The sequence below is a fragment of the Otolemur garnettii genome, unplaced genomic scaffold (genome assembly GCF_000181295.1).
Source record: "Otolemur garnettii isolate 467f Iridium unplaced genomic scaffold, OtoGar3 scaffold00134, whole genome shotgun sequence".
NCBI classification, from domain to species: Eukaryota; Metazoa; Chordata; class Mammalia; order Primates; family Galagidae; genus Otolemur; species Otolemur garnettii.
This window is the reverse complement of record NW_003852529.1, coordinates 5,287,592-5,307,444: the sequence shown is the minus strand read 5'-3', so window position 1 is coordinate 5,307,444 and position 19,853 is coordinate 5,287,592. Positions and strand designations below refer to the sequence as shown.

The window sequence follows — 19,853 nt, the reverse complement described above, 5'->3', positions numbered from 1 at the left end:
GAGCCAAGACATTTGGAGGCCAGGCCCCTCTCCATGGCCCCCTCCCTCTACCTGGTTCAGCTCAGCATTGGTCAGATGTCCCTCCTGCTGCCCTGGCCCTGCGGTCAGTCCCCAGACCTCCTGGGGTGCAAATAAACTCCCACCCCTGCCCCTTGACTCTACCCTGAGTCTTCAGCCCCCTCCTGCCCCTGCCCCTGCCTGCCTTCTCTCTTTCCACTCAACCCTGGCTAGGCCAGGTGGTACCAGGGCATGGAGTACCTGCTGCCGACCCTTGGTGGCCAGCTGATGCTGCCTGCTCCGTGCTGTCCTGCTGCACCTTGGGCTTGGTGTCCTGAGGGGAGGTCGCTGACAGAAATAAGAACTGCCCCGTCCCTCTGACCTCGGCCAGCTCACAGGAGTGTACCTGGCACAGGCTGGGGCCCACTGAGCTGAGCGGGCAGCCACTCTCCCCTGCTGGCCAAGCAGAGCCACTGCAGGGCCTGCTGGTGCCCACATGTAAGCATGGCCCCCGGGGACCCCCAGGCTGGGCAGGGCTCTCCAGGCCAAGCTGCCCCCAGTGCACAGCTCTGTGTGTGTCCACAAATGTCAGCAAAGGACAGGGCACCTCCCGGGGCCCCCAGGAGCCCTCTCAGGTTTCCTTGCTGAGGTGGCTCTGCAGGTGACCCCAGCACACAGGAAGCTGGTCAGGCTTGTCCAGGGCTCAAGGCTGTGTGTTGTCACCAAATCCTTGCCCCTCTGAGGATGTGGGTGGGGAAGGAAGAAGAGCAGGGCTGGAGAGTAGAGGATTCTGATGGGAGGATAAGATGTGGGCCCCGGGTACTCCAGCTGAGGGGCCTTCCCAGCTCAGGTGCCATGGGGAGGTGGAGAGAAGAGGGGCTCTGTCCTGTAAGCCTTGCCCTGTGGCTACAGGCATGCTCTTCCTGCCTCTGGCCCCTGCAGCCTTGTCTCCAACACATAGTGGGTAGGAGAGGGGCCACCAAACCTTCTGGAAACATTTGGAGTCCCATGCCTGGCACAGAGCTGCTGTGGGCAGGGGGCCAGCCATGAGGGCCCCACCAGGTCACCCCAATGTCTTTGACTCACCCTGCCCTGGTCACTGACCCATAGTAGGCACCAAACTTCTCTCCTGAATTGGGCAATTCTCTTGTCAATCAGCCTGTAGGTTTCCAGAAGGAGTGAGGGGCAGGGGCAGGTGCCTCAGTTTTCCTGATCCAAGGGATTAGGGCCACCTAGGCTACAGTCTCACTGGCCAGCATTTCCACTGGGCAGGGCGTCTGCTGGTTGTTGGTGCTACCTGGAGTCCTGAGGACAGAAAGCCCAGGCTCCACAGCTGCTCAGAAATGGGGCACAGATAGCCCTAGGTTGGAGAGACAGGCCTTGAGGGAGGGTCTCAACCCCCAGACAGGGAGCTCCCAGGTGCAGCCAATGGCCTTGGGAGGCACAAGCCAAGTGATGGCCCAAGGGATGGGCTGCTGTGAAGCACAGCCACAGCCCCTTGCCCATTTGTGCCGTATGTCCCAACTGTTCTTCCAGAGGGTTCGGAGGTGATGGGCACCAGCTGAGCCCTCAGGGTCCCCAGCTCCACAGGGGAGGGTGGGTCTGGGGCACTGTGCTGAGGGGTGAGAGCTGTGCAGACCCTTTTCCCGGGCAAAAGGTCAGCTCCCATGGGACACCACAGAGAGAAAGGAAGGGTACTGGGGAGCTTGGGCCCAGCTCTAGGAACCCCACATCAGCCTGGCCCAGGGAGAGCCTGGACACCCTCCCCAAGGGCCAACCAACCATCTTGCTCCCCTCCTCAGCACGCCAAGAATGTGCCCGCTGCTGGATGTAAAAATAGAAGCTGACAGCCCTTGAGAGGCGGGAGGCCCTTGTCCCCTTCTCTAGGCACGTCCCTCCGTCTTGGCCTCCTTGAGCCTCCTCCACTGGCCATTCCTATACTTGGTCAGGGGCCTGCATGGGCACAGCCCCCACACCCGGCCACCCAGCTGTTGGCCAATGGGCTGCTGGGAAAGATCGGATGTCACTATAACACGAGGGCCTGAGGCTGGGGGCAGTGCCGCCCTGTCCTGTCCACAGGGAGCTCCAGCCCTCCTCAGCCCCAGCCCGCAGGTTGGTATGGGTGAGAGCAGCCCAGAGCAGCCAGGCCTCCTGCCTGTATCTCAGGCCATGCTGGGTCCACAGCACCAGGTCCTGGGGCAGCCTGAGGCCATATGCCCGAGGCAGGTGTGATGGCTTGGGTGCCCAGGCAGCCTACCAGGACTCTGATGCTATGCCATCACCATCCCTGAGCATTGCCAGCAAAGGGAGAAGGCTGCAAATGGGATGAGGGTTATGGGAGACCAGGGAAGGAGGAAGGTGGGGTCCCTGGAGTCACCCCCAAGCAGGAGCCAGGAGAGGTGAGGAGCGTGAGACATGGCCTCCTGAGTCTGAGGGTCCCTGCCCAGGCCCACCGGGCCTTCTGCAGAGCTCCTGAGTGAGGCCCTCGGCTTGGAAGGCCCACATCACCTCAAACTTTGCCCTTCTGTGGAGGCAAGATCTGAGGCGAGAGGGGGGTGGGCTGGCCTAAGGTCACTGGGAGCGAATCTGTGGGTGCTATCTGGAGCCCAGGCAGCCTTGGGGTCCCTTATGCAGAGCTCTGGATAGAGGTGTGCCAGATGGGGGTGGGGAGCTTGGCTTGGCTATCTTTGCCTGTGGCTGGGAGAAGCAGGTGCTAAGAGGCTCCTGCCCTGGGTGCCATCCTCCTTCCACTTGCCATCTGACCAGGGCTCTGTGCCTTCCTGAAGACTTGGGACGCATAAGAGGACAAGGGACAAGGTCGGAGTCAGCCTGGGTGTGGTCAGGGCTCACAGTGGGTGAGCTAAGATCCCTTAGCTGCCCTGGGCCTCACCACCTTCTAAGGAGGGTGGGAGGGCACTTGTGCTCAAGGAGGCTGACCTCACCAGCTATCTTCAGGCACCCTCTGAGGGCAGAACACTAAATCAGACAACTGTCTCCTTCCCAGCTGCTGAGGTGCCCCTCCCTTCCTCAGGCCCCCTCTGTTTGGGGGACCTAACAACAATTGCACAGGGGCGGGAGCAGAGCTAGCTCCATGTTGCCTTCAGGCACTCGGCAGAGAGCAGGTATCTCAGTTTTCCCACTTAGAAGTAAGCCTCAAGGGTCCCCATGGTGCATATTTAAACTCTGGTCCAGAGGACAGGTGAAGAGGGAAGAGCTGGGCCGCCCTGAGTGCCCAAGGAGAGGAGAGGGTCGGGGAGGCTCTCACAGCCCCACACATGCCGTCTAGAGTTTCTGGGCAGAAGTGTCTTCCTAATTTTGGTGCCTATTTCTGGACATCTCAGCTGCCATCGGCTCCTTATAAATAACCCAGCTCTGGGCGTGTGCCCTGCCCCCCATGCAGCTAACAGGTGTTGGCTTTGCCTAGGTTAAGGGTGAGCATAGCCGGGGAGTTGGGGGTCCTTCACCTTACAGACAGCGGCTCCAAAGGAGGCCGTGGGGTCTGAACCCTGAGCCAGCCAAGAGGGTGGCACCCAAGAGCGAAGACAGAACTACAGACCTGGGCCCTGAGCACAGGGGCAGGAGGCTTGGGCAGCACAGCCTGTCCAAGCCAAGGACCAAGCCCCTTGCCTAGTGTATGGCTGACAGGCTGTGACTTGAGGGGCAGCGGCCCCTGGGAGTGCCTCTGGGAAGAGGCCCACAGATGTCTGCTACCTAGTTCTGCATGGAGTTCAGCTTCTCTGGGAAACTGAACATTCTTGACGGAGGGTTTAGAAAATAGTTTCCACCTTGATGAGGGTTGTGAATGCTCTTTTAGCTGATGAACGTTGTTTTTCTTATACGAGAAAGTTCCCTGGGGGATCATACCTCCTGTCTCTAAGTACCCTGGGCCATAGGCTAATGCAGCTGTCCAGCATCCCCAGGCCGGCGGCTCCCGGTGTGTGCAGTGGCCAGCTCATGGACAGGCCGTTCCTGAGCACGCTGGCCTGAGGCCGCTGCACCTGGGGCACAGAGCTTCCCCGTGGACACTGACAGTTTCAAGCACATTCCTGGGGCCTGAGAACGCAGGGAGAAAGAAGGGGCACTGTCCACTGGGTTCATATTGACCCCATGGGCCTCACACAGGCCCAGGTGGGGGGGGACAATGGACCCTGCTCCAATGAGCCCTGGGGGCTTAGTCTGGAAGGGAAGGGGGTAAAGGGGGATGGAACAGCCGCTGCTTTGGGACTTGGAAGAGGGATGCTCAGTGGGTTATGGACATACAGAAGACTCTGGAGCACCCTGCAAAGTACGGGGCCCAGAAGGAAGGCATGAGGCCCAGCAGGGAGCTTTGGGCTCACATAGGAACAGGAGTTCTCAAGAGGGATGGTGGGGCCGGCAGGGAAGAGGAGGTCTATGTCACCCACTTGGGGAACCTGGCTCCATGGCCATCTAGGGCTCCAGGGGAGACCCTGGCTTAGGCCCACTGGGCAGAGACCACCAAGAGGCTGGTTCTAGCTCACATCAGTAGGATTTTGCCAGCATCATGGCAGGCTGGTAGACCCTCCCCAGCCTGGACAAGCACTCTGCACTCGAGGGCCCCTTGTCCAGGATGCCACAGAGAGGATGTTTGCCCTAAGTAGGGGTAGACACCATGGCCCACCGACCTATCTGCAGCTCTGGGCTATAGCCAGGGTGGGGGGGTCAGAGACTGGGGCAAGGAGGGTTGGTGGGGAGCCATGGGGATGTCCCCACACTTCTGAACCCAAGCGATCCCCCTCTTCTTCATCCCCCCCCACAGAGACAGCCCAGCCACCACCATGTCTGACGAGGAAGCGTGAGTACTCTGTCTAGAGAGTTTGCTGATGTTTGCTGCAAACCTGCTTATAAAGTTCCTCACTCCTCTCTCTCTCTCTCCTCCCCCCACCCCACCCTGCCTCACAGCGAGCAGGTGGAGGGTAAGTGACTCAGCTGTCCTCTTTTCTCCTGGATGACCAAAGGTCACATGTGGGAAGGGGTGTGGGTGCCTGGCCTGGGAGCCCTGGACAGGCAGCATTCTGTGGGTAGGCTTCAGCTGACTCCCTCAGCTGGGGTAGGGCTTGCTCTATGAGTGGTTGTGCCCACTCACACTGAGAAGCCCAGGGGCCCCTGCATGTCCCTCTCTACATCTCAGTAGGACATGGGCACCCAGGACACATAGCCCTTCCCCAAAGCCACAACCATTGCCAGAAGCTTGGCCTTCTTTGGTGCCAGCAGCCCCCTTTGGGCCCGAGGACCCCTACCCCTGTCCCTGTCTAGCTAGGAAGTCACTGAACTGTCCAGGGATGGGCATGTTGGCAGTCTCCCTTCCATGCCGTCCCCCCTGATGTGGCTTCTCTTTGTTCTATCTGATACAGAGCAGTACGAAGAGGAAGGTAATCTCAGGGCCCCTGGAGGCCCCCTGGACTTGGCCCCTCTGAGCCTCACCCCTCCTCCTGTGTGGTGCCTGTATCCCCCCACCCAGGCCTTCTCTGGTCCCACTTGGACTTGGCCTTAACTCTCCCTCCTCCTCAGCATCTCATTACTAACAGCCGCACAGATCAGTGGTTTGATTAACAATGCCAGCATTTCATTAATGATTAATTACTTAATCATTAACTAGTCATCACTGACCTCCCATCTCTTTAATCAATTAACACACACTCACTGATTCCTTAACACTTCACTATCTGTGTCCACGGGTGTGGGTCACTAGATCAGACTCACGCCAGTGTCAGGTGCCCTTGTGTGCTTGGCCCTTCCGTCTCTCGCATCCCCCGTCTACCTCTCTCTATCTCTTTGTGTCTCTTTCTCAGTGTCTCTGTTCTCTCAGCTTCACTCATCTCCTGCTCTCTTTGTCTCCCCCTGTCGCTCTGTCTCCATCTCCATCTCTGTCTGTCTCAGCATCTCTCCACGCCATCCCCAAGCCTTGGGTGGAGTCTGGGGACCCCTCCCTCTGGTAGGCTGGGTGTGGTCCGTGGGTGGCTCTGTCATGCCTGGGCAGGCGTGGGCGGGTGGGGAACATGGGCGCAGGCGCACCTGGGAACAGCACAGACCTGGGTTCTCAGGACACGGCCCCACTCTGGAACCCCTGGCACGCGCCCAGCCTGGGAACATGCCCCCGCAGCTCACAGCCGCCCTGTAAGGGGTTCTGGGTGCTGTGTTTTGAAAATATTTTAAAAGCACTTGGCTACCCTAACAACACAGCACAACCTTTCTTCAGCTGGAAAGGCAGAGAGACTCACTTCTGAGTGAAAAATGTGGCCACAGGGTAGCTGTGGCATATGTCCTCAAAGACCCTCAGGGCTACTTACTTCCAGGCACACTCAGAGGATCCTGTGGGGACATTCCCTGTGGGATCAGGGCCAGCAGCACAGGGTTTTCTTGAAACACTTGTGCTTGGTGTCTGTCCTTGCCTCCACCACCTGGAGCACAGGACTCAGGTAGAGCCTCCACGTGTGGGGCAGCTGGGGCTGTCCCTGAGGACTCAAGGCAGCCAAGCCACCATCTGGGGGGCAGACCGGCCTATGAACCCTTGCTCCCCAGGCTGGCCATGGCAGCCCTCCTCGCCAAGCTAAGCGCCCCATCTAATGACTATCCTTCTTCCCTCTCTCTGCCCTCCTGCTGTCTCCTGCTCCTGGTTTCTCCCACTTTCAGAGGAGGCCCAGGAGGAAGGTAAGTGGGTCCAGGACCCTTGGCCCCCATGCCAGCCCTTCCAGCCTTCCTGCCCCACAGACCACCACCTCACGGTGACACCGCTGGGTTGTGGCCCCAGCCCCCTGCTCTAAGGACGTGCCGTGTGCCCCTGTCTAACCCCTCCTCTCTCCTCTCTGCCGCCCTTGCACCCTGGCTCTCCTTCACTTCAGAAGTCCACGAAGAAGGTACGAGGACACAGGACTTCTGGTCCCCATGTGGGGCCCAGGGCCTGGCTGGAGCCACGTGGGGTGGGGAAGCTGAGAGGCACCAGTCAGCCAAGGGGCCCCCACATGTGGCCCCCGTGTAACTCACTAACCAAGATGATGCCTGGGCCCTGAGGGTGCGACCCTTTCTCTCTGGTCCACAGAGCATAGCCAGGGGCTCCTCCCAGGAATAGGTGCCCTGTGCACAGGGGCACTGAGACCATGGGAGCGGATGGAGGCTGAGCATGGCCCCCTGCCCCAGTGGGACACTGAGAGCCTGGGGACATCTGGTCTTAGGGTGGGCCAGATCTTGGGGAGAAAAGCCAGATGGAAGCAGAGCCAGGGCACTTAGCCATGGGGGTTAGCACCCAGCTCCCCAGCTAGTTTCCTTGGGTAGTCCTTTGTCACAGCCTTCTGTTGTGGGGTACCTTGGGGGCTCTGGCCAGGCGAGGGGTTGGAGACAGAGCAGCCATCTGCTCCTAGGGCTGCCAGCTTCCTCAGAGGCTAGAAATAGCCCTGTGAGAGAAGAAAGACAGTGGGTGTCCTACATGTGCCCACGGCCCCCTGAGGCCCTGCCTCTCTGGGATAAAGGCCCTGTCCTTGCAGACACTGGTGCCACTCGACCAGGCTATGGCTGATGCGTGGGCCTTGGAGCCCCAGCCTTGGAGGGCAGCCAGAGGCATGGCAGCCCTTCCGGGCGCCAGCAGAGAAGGGAGGTGGGAGAGCAGGGACTCATCCCCACACGCAGGGCAGTCATGAGGCATGAACACCCCAGACCAGCCCCTGAGCCTTGGTTTCCCTACCTGTGGGGTGGGGCATGTCGGGGCTGGACTCAGGTCTCTGAAGGACCCTCCTGCCCCAAGATTCTGAGGTGTGTAGCAGGATCTGGGACATGGGCTCAGGCGCAGTAGCGACACCCAGACTAACTCTGACCGTATCTTGCACGCTTTCTGCACGCACCCTGCCCCTTGGCCTCGAGTGGCGACTGGCTGTTTTTCCATTAACCTCGGATCCCTTCTCCTTTGACCTCTGACCTGTGGTTTTTGCCTCTTGTTCCACGGCCCTCCTTGGCCCATGAAGTTCATGAACCAGGTATGTGACATGACTTCAAAGCCACATGGGCGCATGTGGCCAGTGTGGGTGCTCACAGGAGCCGAGAAGGAGCAAGAGGCCACGTAACCCACTCACACCTGGTTCTGCTTAGACCCTGCCGCCCCTTCCCCACCTCCTCCACCCCACCGCTCCCCCTGCTCACTTCCTGTGCCTCGTCTCACACTGGCTCTCTCTCCCTCCCATCCTTCTCCCCTCCACGGTGCTACTCTGCAGAGGAAGTCCAAGAAGGTACGTGGGTGCCCCCAGTGCTCCAGCCAGAGCCCTGATCCTCCTCCCTTCTGTCCTTTCTTCCTCTCTCCCTCCTGCTTGCCATTCATGACTGACATGCACCATTGTTGACTAGCCCCGTCTGGCCTCTGGGTGGGCACAGAGTGGAGAGCCTGGCTCTGACAGAACTGACCTACAGGGCGCAGGCCCTGCTTCTGGTCTCCCTGGCAGAGAGTACTGAGGAACTTCGAAGGCATGAGACACCTCTGTGGCCCACCAGCAGGACTGAAGGGTGGGATGTGGCCAGCCTGGGCCGTGGGCAGAATAGGCCTTGGGAGGATGATGCCGGGTCCACTGTGACCCTCTGGATCTCCTGGAGTAGGGTGAAGAAGAGCAGAGGAAGGCAGGTGGGGCAGGCAACCCCCGCCCTGCCCCAGTTAGCAGTGGAACAGGGAAGCATGGAGTGAGGGTGAGGCCACAGGGAGGGAGGGGCCGGTAGGGTAAAGCAGAACGCTGGGCTGAGGCTCAAGGTGGGGATATCAGGGACTGGAACAGCCAGGGGCCATGCGTGCAAATGAGCAATCAGTGAGGCCCCAGCATCCCACCCGCTGCCTGAGCTAGCGCCAGACACACCCAGGGGTGAGGAGGCCCCCTGGGTGGGCCAGCTGAAGCCCTGGGTGGAGGGGCCTGGATCGGGGAGCACTTCTCAGCCCCTCCACTCTCTGCCCCGTGGGGCTGTTGGATTCCCCCACTGGGCCTGACCCCTGTGCTACCCAGACCACAGTCTTCCATCCATGGCCTGGACAAGACGGGACGTGGTGGGAGGGAGGGGTGGATGTCCAGGCCATACAGAGAAGGTGTCCAGGAGACAGTGGGCTCATGGGCACCAGGCCTCTCTGAAGCCAGCACTTGGACAGTGGGGAACAGACTGTGCAATGGGGACAGGAATAGGAGAGCCCCAGGACAGCTTTGCCACTCTCTGTGTGGCTGCTGACCCCTGACCCCTGCATGTGCCCCCTAACCCTCCATCACCCTACCCCCATCCACTGGGGGCCTACTTCTAGCCCTTGACAGAGGGTACGGGCTCACTCCTAGGCCCCCCCAGCCCTCACACCCCTGATGTCAGGGTGCCGTCAGCACCTGCAGGACAGTGGCCCAGTCCCAGGGCTCCAGTGGTGTGCAGCGGATTTTCAGCGACCCACAAGCTGAGGAGGGTGTGACGGGAACCTCAGCAAGGGGCTGGACAGGCAGCACCCGCACCCTGAGTCGGGCAGAGGGGGGATGGAGGCCACACGTATCAATGACCTCATCATCTATCATTGCCACCTAAAGCTCAGAGCAGAGACAAGGGGACAGAGCCAGTCCAGGCAGGCCAGTAGCCCAGTGCAGGGTCTGGAGGCCCTAGGGCAGTCAGAGGGGCCCAAAATAGCCTCTGAGACTGAGGGCAGAATTGCTGGCAGGTCAGGAATCCTTGTCCCAGGGAGCTCAGGCCTTAGCTTTGGGCCCAATGAAAGGTGCCATAGTGGACATTCTAAACTTGGGGGGAGGCTCCATGGGCTGAGGCCAGCAAGGAGCTGTACATAAAATCACTGATAGATTGAGGTCTCCGCATGCCAGAGGAGCCAAGACTTGATTAAAATAACCATTATGGGCTCGGCGCCTGTGGCTCAAGCGGCTGAGGCGCCAGCCACACACACCTAAGGTGGCGGGTTCGAATCCCCAGCCCGGGCCCACCAAACAACAATGATGGCTGCAACCAAAAAAATAACCATTTTGTGACAGGGTAGGTTCAAATGGACCCTGAAGGCCCAAGTCAGGACCCTAGGAGCTGCCTGAGGGCAGAGAGGCCTGCACCCACCCAAAGAGGCCTAAGTTGGGGGGGACTCTCCATGTCAGCAGTGTGGGACTGACCTAGGGGCACCCCTGGTTCTTGTGAGTGGGTCCCTGTGTCCCTCATACTCTTCACCAGACCTTTGGGGAAGAGCCTCCTTCCACTCTGTCCACAGACAGCAATTCTCTGGCCCTAGCTGGGGACGCTCCTGAATCCAGGCAAAGGCACCGGGGAAGAGAAAGTCCAGGCAACCGGGCCCTTACCCCCTCCCCTGCCCACTGGCCTGCTGCTCTCTGCAGCTGCCAGCATTTCTTGTGTGCTTGTGCCTTATGCTACAAAGACGCCATAGAGGAGGGCCTGGAAGGTCAGGGCTCCCTAAGTCTGCCTGCAAGGGACAGAGAAGACCCTCTGGGCTGCTCTGGGGCTGTCTACCCTCCTTTCTGCCAGGGACAGAGGCCTAGGTTAGCTGGGGCTCAGAGAGTGGCCCACACCTCGGAGGATAGCCATGGGGCTGAGTCAGCGGCCCTGGAGCCTGTGGGGTGCTTTCTCCTGAGTCCTTGTTTCCTGTCACCCTGTCTCCCTGTCCTGGGAGTATACTCACTCCTGCCTCTCCCCTTCCTACCTTTGTAGGACTCTGCACCCTTATTCCTCTTCCTTCCTTCCCTCCCCTCCCTCCTGGCCCCATAGGCTGAGCTCTTCTCCTTGGACACACCAAGGAGGCTTTCACAGCTAGGACGGGGCAAGACTCTCTTGTTTCTGGTGGCAGGGGGTGGGTGATCCTAGACGGGACCCAGGGAGCCCCCAACGAGGTGGTGCCTGGGTTGGGCAGCGACAGTGTGCAGCCCATCCTCACCTGTCTCTCTCCTCCTCCCCATGCTGGCCCTGTGCTGCAGAAGAGAAGCCGAGACCCAAGTGAGTGTGGGCCACAGGGCTGGACACTGAGTGGGGTGGGGGGAGTGGAGGGGCGGCTGCTCAGGGGAGGAGAAGCCCAAGTATGTGGGACTGACAGGTGCTGGGGTCGCCGAGGAAGTGGACTCCACAGGTCCAGGAAAGTGTGGTTCTGCCTTGGGCCCTCCAGCATAGGCCAGGAGGGCTTCCCGCAGAAGGAGGCTCCTGACCAAGGGAGGGGGGAAGGGGTGCTGCAGGGTGGGGAAGAGTCGGTGAGGGAAGGGGAAGCGGGATGCCAGGGACACTGAGGCCACAACCACCTGGGCCCCTGGGGACCTCACCAAGCCCAGCTGTACTGCAGGGTCTTCCAGGACCCCATATGTGAAAATAGACATGCAAGTGGGCTGGGAGGTGGGAGGGTGGAGGGTCTCACTCCACAACCCCTTCCAGAATGACACCTTCACGGTGCCCCAGATAGTTCACTACCCAGGCACTGCTAAGCCCCTTGGGGAGCAATTCTCTCCAGACAGTCTAGCCTTCCTCTCAGCCACTGGTGAGTGTTTCAGAGACATTTGTTCTCTCTCTTCACTCTCCTGGTTTGGATAAGGACTTACAAGCCCAGGGCACTCTTGACATGACCTCCTTTCCACTCCGCTGAGGGCCCTTGCCTGGGCTCTGCACTGCTGAGATGGAACTTTGGAGCGTGTTGGCACGTGCCTGTCACTTGCCCCCACGTAGGGAGGCCTCCCAGATTCGCGTAAGCAGGGGCACGTGGCGGGCACGGCCATCTCCACCCTCGCCCTTCACTTTGCAGCAATTTTAAGTAAAGTAATGCCGGATCACGGGATATTTTCTCGTTTTAGAAAAATTGTTTGTATTTTCATTATGAAAATAAAACACCTCATTAAAGAAAATTTGGAAAATATGTAAAAGTCAAATGAAGAAAAAAAATAATCTATAATTCTTCCACCCGACCAGCCAGACTGTGGAAAATAGCAGGAAGGAATAAAAAGGCTTATTTCTTCCTACTCTTTTTCCACGCATAGGGCTTGGAAAAAAAGATTTAAACTCTGTGCTGTTTTTCAAACATCATACTGTCCATGCAACCTTGAATTCTGCTTTTTTGAAAGTGCAGCACTATTCATAAGCATTTTTCCATGTTTTTACATGGTCTTCTTAAATATTGTGAATGGCCACACAATATTCCATCGATTGCACAAACCATAATTTTCCTAACCGTTCCCCTGGAGCAGGCTTTCCCCAATATTTTACTATCATAAATAACGCCGGGTGGAAGGCATTTTCCATCTTTAGGGTTATTTCCCTAGGCCACGTTCCCAGAACTGGAATTACTGGGGCCGAGAGTGTGAGTGTTCTGAGGACTGTGGCTTCCGCTGTCCAACTGCTTTCCACAGGGGCCCGGCCAGCTCCGGCTCCGACGTGGGACCCGAGCGGGTCTGGGCCCCACACCCCCCACCCGAGGACAGAAACCTGCTTTTACTTCCAGCCCTTGATGGATGGGCAGTGGCGTCGCGCGGCCGTTGCTCTCCACATTCCTGTGCTCGCTCGCGGGCCAACCTTCCCTGCGTGTTCACTGCCGTCTTTCTTCTCTGAGGGATGGCGCGCGGACGCCCTGTGCTCATTTATCTAATGGCGGAGGCGTCTCTATGTTTTCTTAACTGTCAGTTTGCATAAGGATATAAGTCTTCTCTGTATTTGCTGAAAATATTTTTTTAGTCTGGTTTTTTGGGGGGTGAGATTTTTTCTTGCCTCTTGGCTTTTGCTGGTTTTGCATACATACGTTTTTCATTTCATGGAGTCATCTGGCTACCCTTCCCGTGGAGGGACCTTCTGGTGCTTGGGGGCTTAGAAATCCTCTCCCACTCCAGTTTTTGATCAATATTCAGTTGCACTTTCTTCCAAGGCTTGTTTTAAAAAATTGTTGTTGCTGTTGTTTTAACTCTTTGCTCTGTCTGGAATGCATTGGTGGGAGGAGGGGTCGCACCCCAGCCAGATGGGGGCCCACTTCCCCTTCAGAGTGCTTCTTCCCAGCTCCCCCCTCCTTCCTCTGGCCCAGAGAATCACGAAGGGTTTCAGCAGCTGGTCCTGACCACAGAGGATGGTGCTGCCTGGGAGGGCCATCTAGCCCTCTGACCCGACTGGGACGTGGCATTTGTTCATTTGTTTAGGAACAAACTGAGGTTCTGTCCTGGGCAGTGGGGTGAAGCAGCGGGGAAGCTGCAGAGCAGGGCACTGGAAAGTGGACACCTTCTCCAGGGGCAGGGCAGGTTAGAAATTGGATGAGGAAGCTCAGGCTATGTGCCCACAGCCAGAGGATGGTGGACAGTGCTGGTGACTGGGGCCGGCAGGGTCAGACGACCCTCTGGAAAGGTCCCCAGTGGTCCCTGCTCACCAGTCTCTCTTTCTCTCTCCTTTAGACTCACTGCTCCTAAGATCCCGGAAGGAGAGAAAGTAGACTTCGATGTAAGTTTGTAAGACTCAGACCAGAATAGTCACCCCCAAAACTATAGCCTTCCACCACCACCTTAGGCCTCAGGAGCTCATGTCCTCCCTGGTTCCAGGCAATTCTACATGATTCATTTCTGGACCACAGGACAATCCCTAAGGATAGACATCTCCCTTCCCTTCTCTTTCATACATTTGTCTATCTACTTATCCACCCATCCATCCTTCTATTCATCCATCTCCCCACCCACCCACCCACCCATCATCTGTACACCCACCAACACACCTATCCATCCATCCATCCTCCCATTCATCCACCCATCCTTCCACCCACCCACCCATCCTCCCATCCATCCACCCATCCATCCACCCTCCCATCCATCTATCCATCCTACCATACACTCACCCATCCACTTATCCTTTCATCCACTCATCCATTCACCTACCAATCCACCCACCTACCTATCCATTCATCCATCCATCCATCCACCTACCCATCCACTTATCCTCCCATCCACCCATCCATTTACCTACCAATCTACCCACCCACCCATCCATTCATCCATCTATCCACCCATCCACTTAGCCTCTCATCCGTCCTCCCATCCAACCATCCACTTATTCTCCCATCTACCCACCCACCCATCTACCTATTCACTTATCCATCTACCCATTCTTTTACCCTCCCATCCATTCACTCGCCCACCAACTCCCCCCCCACCCACCTCCCCACTCATGCACCTTCCCACCCATCCATCCATCCACCATCACTCACCCACCCACCCCGTCACACATTCATCTGTTCACTAACCTGTCCATCTCTCCGTCTGACACATTGTCTCCCTGGCAGTCTTCTCTCTGCCAGCCCCATGAAGGGTACCTCTGATGGTGGTGACAGAGCCAGTCCCTCCCAGGTTGCTGGCAACTTGTCAGGGCTGGGCCTGGGTTTGCCTGCAGGAAGGGCACCACCCCTGCCTGCAGCACAGGGGCCAGGCTGTGCTAGGCCCCCCAGAGGACAGCAGAAAGACCCTCACCACTGCCAGCTTTCATGGGACCGATGAGTCAGGGCTTCTCTGTGGCCTCTCCCCCAGGACATCCAGAAGAAGCGTCAGAATAAGGACCTCATGGAGCTGCAGGCCCTCATCGACAGCCACTTTGAAGCCCGAAAGAAGGAGGAGGAGGAACTGATTGCTCTCAAGGAGAGGATTGTGAGTGCAGGACTCCCACAGGACAGGGCAGGTGTACACACCAGGAGGGTGGCAAGGCTGGGCCAATGCACTCCTCCCGCCACAGGAGAAACGTCGGGCAGAGAGGGCTGAGCAGCAGAGGATCCGTGCTGAGAAGGAGAGGGAGCGTCAAAACAGACTGGCGGTGAGGACAGCCCCCAGCCCCCAGCCGCCAAGCGCAGGACCTTCTTTCTCCCAGTGTCCCACCGGCATCAGTCAGTGGTTAGAATCACTGGTTAAGGCTCCTGCCCTGTGGGACCCCTTTGGAGGTCCTGGCCAGGACTCAGAGCTTCCTTTCAGCAAGTTCTAAACCCAGGGTGGGTTCCTGGGGCCTGCGCAGAGAGCCTTCCCTTGTCCTATCCTGAGGGGCTTGGGCACTGGGTTTCCACAGGAGGAAAAGGCCAGGAGGGAGGAAGAGGATGCCAAGAGGAGAGCTGAGGACGACCTGAAGAAGAAGAAGGCTCTGTCTTCCATGGGCGCCAACTACAGCAGCTACCTGGCCAAGGTGAGCGCGCCACCCAGAGCCTGGGGCCGCGGCCCGCATCTGCCACAGGCCCCATCTGAGACCTGGCCACCTGCCTTGGTCCTGACCCCTCCAGGCTGACCAGAAGAGAGGCAAGAAGCAGACAGCCCGAGAGATGAAGAAGAAGATTCTTGCTGAGAGACGCAAGCCGCTCAACATTGACCACCTCAGCGACGACAAACTGAGGTGAGAGGGTGGCGGGTGGGGCCGCCTGCTCAGCTGGCAGCTCAGACACAGGCTGGCCTGAGGTGCTGCTGCCCTTCCTGAGGCCACCAAGGACCCACATTGTGGTGGCCACAAGAGGACAACAGGATCCTGGGCCTCACCTTGTCACCTCCCCAGGGACAAAGCCAAGGAGCTCTGGGACACCCTATACCAACTTGAGACGGACAAGTTTGAATTTGGGGAGAAGCTGAAACGCCAGAGATATGATGTGAGTCCAGGCACCACTGGCCAGGGAAGCCACCTCCCTGCAGCCTCATCACCCTCTCCTGTCCTCCACCCTGAGCCATCAGCCCAGCAGCCTTGTAGCAGAGTGGTGTGGCCTCAGAGCCCATTTTCTGACCCCTCCTGCTAGACTTATGGGACATTCCCAGGGTTGCTGAGCTCATGTCCAGGCTCCCAAGTCCCTCTGGTGCAGGAGCATGCCCCCATAGCTTCTGCCTGGCAATGTCTGCTTTCCCAGAGAGGGTGAGGGGCGACATACTCCTTCACTTGCTGTAGGGATGGGGTCCAGCTTGGGAAGGGGAGTAGCCTTTCCAGTAGACATTGCTGCAAAGGACAGAGCCAGGGATGGGGAGGTGGGTTGTAAAGCTGTGTGGGTGCATCAGGGCCATCTTCCCCCTCTGAGGCCCCATCGTGGCCCTGGGAGGGTGGGGGCCAGTCTTGGGTGGTCAATGCTACCAGTGTGAACATAGACACTCCCCACTTCCATCAGAGCCATGTGGCGCACCCCTCATGGACGTTCAGGGTTGCTGGGGAAGGCAGGCTGTACTGGAGGGGCATCTTCAACAGGGCTGCCCTCAGGTCAGACCCAGCTCCGGCTTGGGTATTCAGGGCAAGCCACTCTGTCTGCCTGTGCCTTGGTTTCCTTACCTCTAGCAGAGGCAGGACAAATATGCCCTTTCCTGGAGCTATCCCAGGAGACATATCCCTGTAGACCAGTGAGGTCCAGGTGACAGTGCTGACCTAGCCCTAAGGGCTGTCCCAGGGAGGCTGGCCCTGACATGGGCCTTACTGCAATGAGCCGAGGCCAGCCCCTTGGTGTCCTCAGAGCTGAGTCGGAGTCCCACCGCTTTCTTTTTTTATTTTTATTAAATCATAGCTGTGTACATTAAAGCAATTACAGGGTACTACCGCCTTCGGACACACTGGGTCCACAGAGGTCCTTGGGGCCTCAGAGAGCCTGGAGGGCCACGGTCAGCCTGGCCTACTGCACAATGGGGCCTTGAGGCCTCATGGCCCATCCAGCCACGTAACCATCTTGGTCTTTCTAGATCATGAATGTCCGGGCCAGGGTGCAGATGCTAGCCAAGTTGTGAGTAGCCAGAGCCCACACGGGCCAGGCTCAGGGTGTGCGATGCACGGTGAGCCTCTCGCATGGCAAAACCCAGGTCGCTCGGGATGCTGACAGAAGGACCAGAGCCTCCTTCCTGCCCCACCTCCTCCCTCAGGCCTGTGGCCTAGTGGCTTCTGAGCTGCCCTCGCTGGCAGTGAGGGAGGGCTTCACCCTCCTGGCCTCCTGCACCAGCCTGGAGCCTCCCCCACGGGCATCTCCAAGGCTCCGTCAGGGGGAGCAGGAGGACCACCTGCCTGGCCAGCAGGGAGTGGGGGCTGGAAGGAGGCACCTGTAGGCCTTACTGTACTTGGCCACCCCGCCTCACATCCTGTGCAGGCTGGAAGGTAAGTGGCCGGCTCCAGGGCTGTGTGTGCGGGAGCCTGGGCCAGTGTAGGCAGCAGAGTGAGTCAGAGCCGTGCACCGGGGGCCTCGGAGCCAAGACACAGTAAGGACACACAGAGGCTGGAGCACCATGGTCCTGCCTCCCCTGCGGTGAAGAAGGGCGTCCACTTGGCCTGTGCCCAGCTTGGCCCTCCCGGGCCCTTCACAGTAAGTCACCTGTGTTGTTCACAGATCACCAACCTCAGAAGCCGCATCGACCAGGCCCAAAAGCAGTGAGTACTCTCGCCGCACCCCGCTCCAAACTGGCACAGGGTCCCGCTCCTCACCTGAGGCCAGGTCGTGTCAGCCGACCCCTAACCAGGGCCAGGCAGGTGGCCTCGGCACAGCGGTCACCAGACGAACCTGCCAGGGTGCTAGGCCAGCATGTGTAGCCTTGTGTCCACAAAGGCCTGCTCATCTGCACACAGGCAGCTCTGGGTCATGATGGAGGCAGGAGGAGGGAGCCAGGCAGGGCCCCTCCAGGATGCCCTCGCCTGTATCTGCCACTGGCTGTGGGAGAGGGCAGATTCTGGAGTGGCTGGCTAAGCCAGCCTGGGCTCCTGGATGTCCCAGCATCCTTTCACCCTCAAAGGTGACCTGACAGGGAAATTAAGAGGCTAGGCCCTGTCACCAGCTGTCTGTGACGTTCAGGAAAATGATTCCTCAGGATGGTGACTATGAAACTGTGTCCCAGGGGGGGTGGCAGATTTCTTTAGGACAGCTGCCCACCCAGGGTTTGTACCTAGGTGCCTGAGGTGACTTCATGCTGGTGCCCACCATGCCGCCAGCTGTCCCCTGGCACTTGCTCCCTCTACCCATGGGCCCGGCTTCCTTGCTGCTTCCAGAAACAGCCCCTCCTCCATAAAAGGGGAGCTGGTAAAGAGGGCCACATGGCCTCCCTGGTCCCTGCTGAGTTCAGGGCCCATGGCAGGCCCCTTTGAAAGGAGTAGTGCACGCGTGTGTGCATGTGCACGTGTGTGAGCATGTCCACGTGGGTGAGGATATGCAGGATCATGTGTAAGGGCACAGCCTTCACCAGACACTCTCATCCTCCTGGGCCTGACCAGCCCCAGCTCCCTCCTGGCTCACTGGCCATACAAAGGGCCTCAGACAAATGAGGCAGCCCCTGAGGACCACTGTCCCTGGAGGCTGTTGCCCAGAAGGAGCCAGAGCATCTGGGAGGATGGGAGTCACCTGCCAAGATAGCCTTCCCCATGGGGGCTTATCTGCACGGCCCCTCTGGCAGGACGGGGAGGACGAGGGAGGGCCCCTGGGGCATGCAGGGTCCCGGTTCGCTCACAGCCTCCTCTCCTAACCACACTAACTGCCGGGCCCTGACGAGGCCAGGCACAGGTGAGTCAGCACCATGTGGACTGAAGCTGGGTGTGTGTGCAAGGACACCATGGCCTCACCTGGAGCAGTCAGGGTCTTCCCTGGCTGTCCTGAGGCTGGGAGCCAGAGAGGTGGCCTGACTTGGCGGGTCCTGCCCTCACCAGACATTCTGTCACTCAAGAACGATTTGCTTCCCATTTGCAGCAGCAAGAAGGCTGGAACACCCGCCAAAGGCAAAGTCGGTGGGCGCTGGAAGTAGAGGGGCAGAGGGCCCCCCCCAGGCAGAGACCCTCCACCCCCACTCTCCCTCAGGCCCACTCGCCACGTACCTCATCCTCCAGCCCCCAAGACGAAGCTCCTTCGGTGGCTGCATGACAATCTTGGGGGCAAAGGGGCCCTCCCGGAGCACCCCCTGAGTCTCTGTCCTTGTTGTTCCTGGACCCTGGGGTCTGTGAATAAAGCCAGCAGACCCCCCTCCACCAGCATGTGCTCACTTGTGAACAGGCCTTGGGGAGACAGCTGAGATGGGGTGGGGGCAGCCTGGGTACAGAGCATCTGGGTGGTACCTACCTCAGGGGCCAGCTCAGGAGAGGAATGGCCAGCACATGTCACCTGCTGCTACCACCATGCCAGATGGTGCCTTGAATGTAGGACCCAGACACCACATCTGGGCTCTCAGTCCAGAAGGCTCCTCTGTTCCCCACCCCAGCTCACATGCCCTTCAGCATGCTGCTCTAAGGGGGTCTTTGCCCTTTGGGGCTGAATGGAGGGGGCAGCGCCATGGGACACTTTGCAGACCCTAGGAAAGTAAGGGCAGATCCTGAGCCACCCACCTCCATGCTGCACCCCGAAGCCCCTCTGAGGAGCCCGGCCCACTGGGGAGGAGTGACGAAAGGCACGTTCCCACCAGGCAGCAGGCGCGCAGCACAGATGGTTCCTTACCCTGAGAAAGAGCACAGTGCACAACTGTGTGACAGACATGAAAACCTGAGCAAATAGAATCATGGAAAATATAAATCACAGGGATCAGATCAAGACACGGGCCTGTGCGGTGCAGTGCTCACAGAGGAGGCCAGGGCAGCAGGCACGTCTGCACTGCTGTCGGGCAGGTGGGGCTGGAGGGGCCAGCCAGGACTCTGAGGGCAAAACGGAATCCCCACACCACACACACCCCAGCCGTGGCCCTCACGCTTCTGCCTACATGGGCACAGTCCCCACAGGCCCACACCCCCTCACACTCCACACCCCCCACCAAAGAACAGTCCTCCTTGTGGGCATACGACAGGCATATTACAGCAGGATTGAGGACGAATCTTGGGACCACGGATGCTTCATCCCAGTAATGCAAAGATGGAGACCTTAGTGTGTGGAGGGAGGGAACCCACTGTCCGCTGTTGCCGTCCCGCCACATGGTCTCTCTCTGAAAGCTCTCTGAGTA

General features: G+C 58.9%; 1 protein-coding gene across 2 annotated transcripts; it reads left to right on the top strand.

Moving 5' to 3' along the window:
- The first annotated feature begins 1,936 nt into the window (after positions 1-1,936).
- TNNT3 (troponin T3, fast skeletal type) lies at positions 1,937-18,736 on the top strand. Of its 2 annotated transcripts, XM_023518342.1 has the most exons (16): positions 1,937-2,109; positions 4,775-4,810; positions 4,918-4,931; positions 5,370-5,387; positions 6,649-6,666; positions 8,217-8,231; positions 10,382-10,405; positions 10,935-10,953; positions 13,368-13,413; positions 14,487-14,603; positions 14,689-14,766; positions 15,013-15,126; positions 15,221-15,330; positions 15,487-15,577; positions 17,276-17,316; positions 18,620-18,736. In XM_023518342.1, the coding sequence occupies exons 2-16, from the start codon at positions 4,794-4,796 to the stop codon at positions 18,672-18,674; spliced, it is 777 nt and encodes a 258-aa protein (XP_023374110.1). In that variant the 5' UTR covers positions 1,937-2,109; positions 4,775-4,793; the 3' UTR covers positions 18,675-18,736. The 2 variants fall into 2 exon arrangements, with proteins under 2 accessions (XP_023374110.1, XP_012665971.1); XM_012810517.1 differs by lacking the exons at positions 1,937-2,109; positions 8,217-8,231; positions 10,382-10,405 and adding exons at positions 6,858-6,872; positions 7,971-7,982 and having other exon boundaries at positions 4,794-4,810.
- Positions 18,737-19,853: the final 1,117 nt, after the last annotated feature.

Coding starts and splice junctions, on each gene's coding strand:
- TNNT3 (XM_023518342.1), top strand. Junction 14,604..14,688: donor TTGCTCTCAAGGAGAGGATT/GTGAGTGCAGGA, acceptor CTCCCGCCACAG/GAGAAACGTCGGGCAGAGAG. Junction 14,767..15,012: donor AGCGTCAAAACAGACTGGCG/GTGAGGACAGCC, acceptor GGGTTTCCACAG/GAGGAAAAGGCCAGGAGGGA.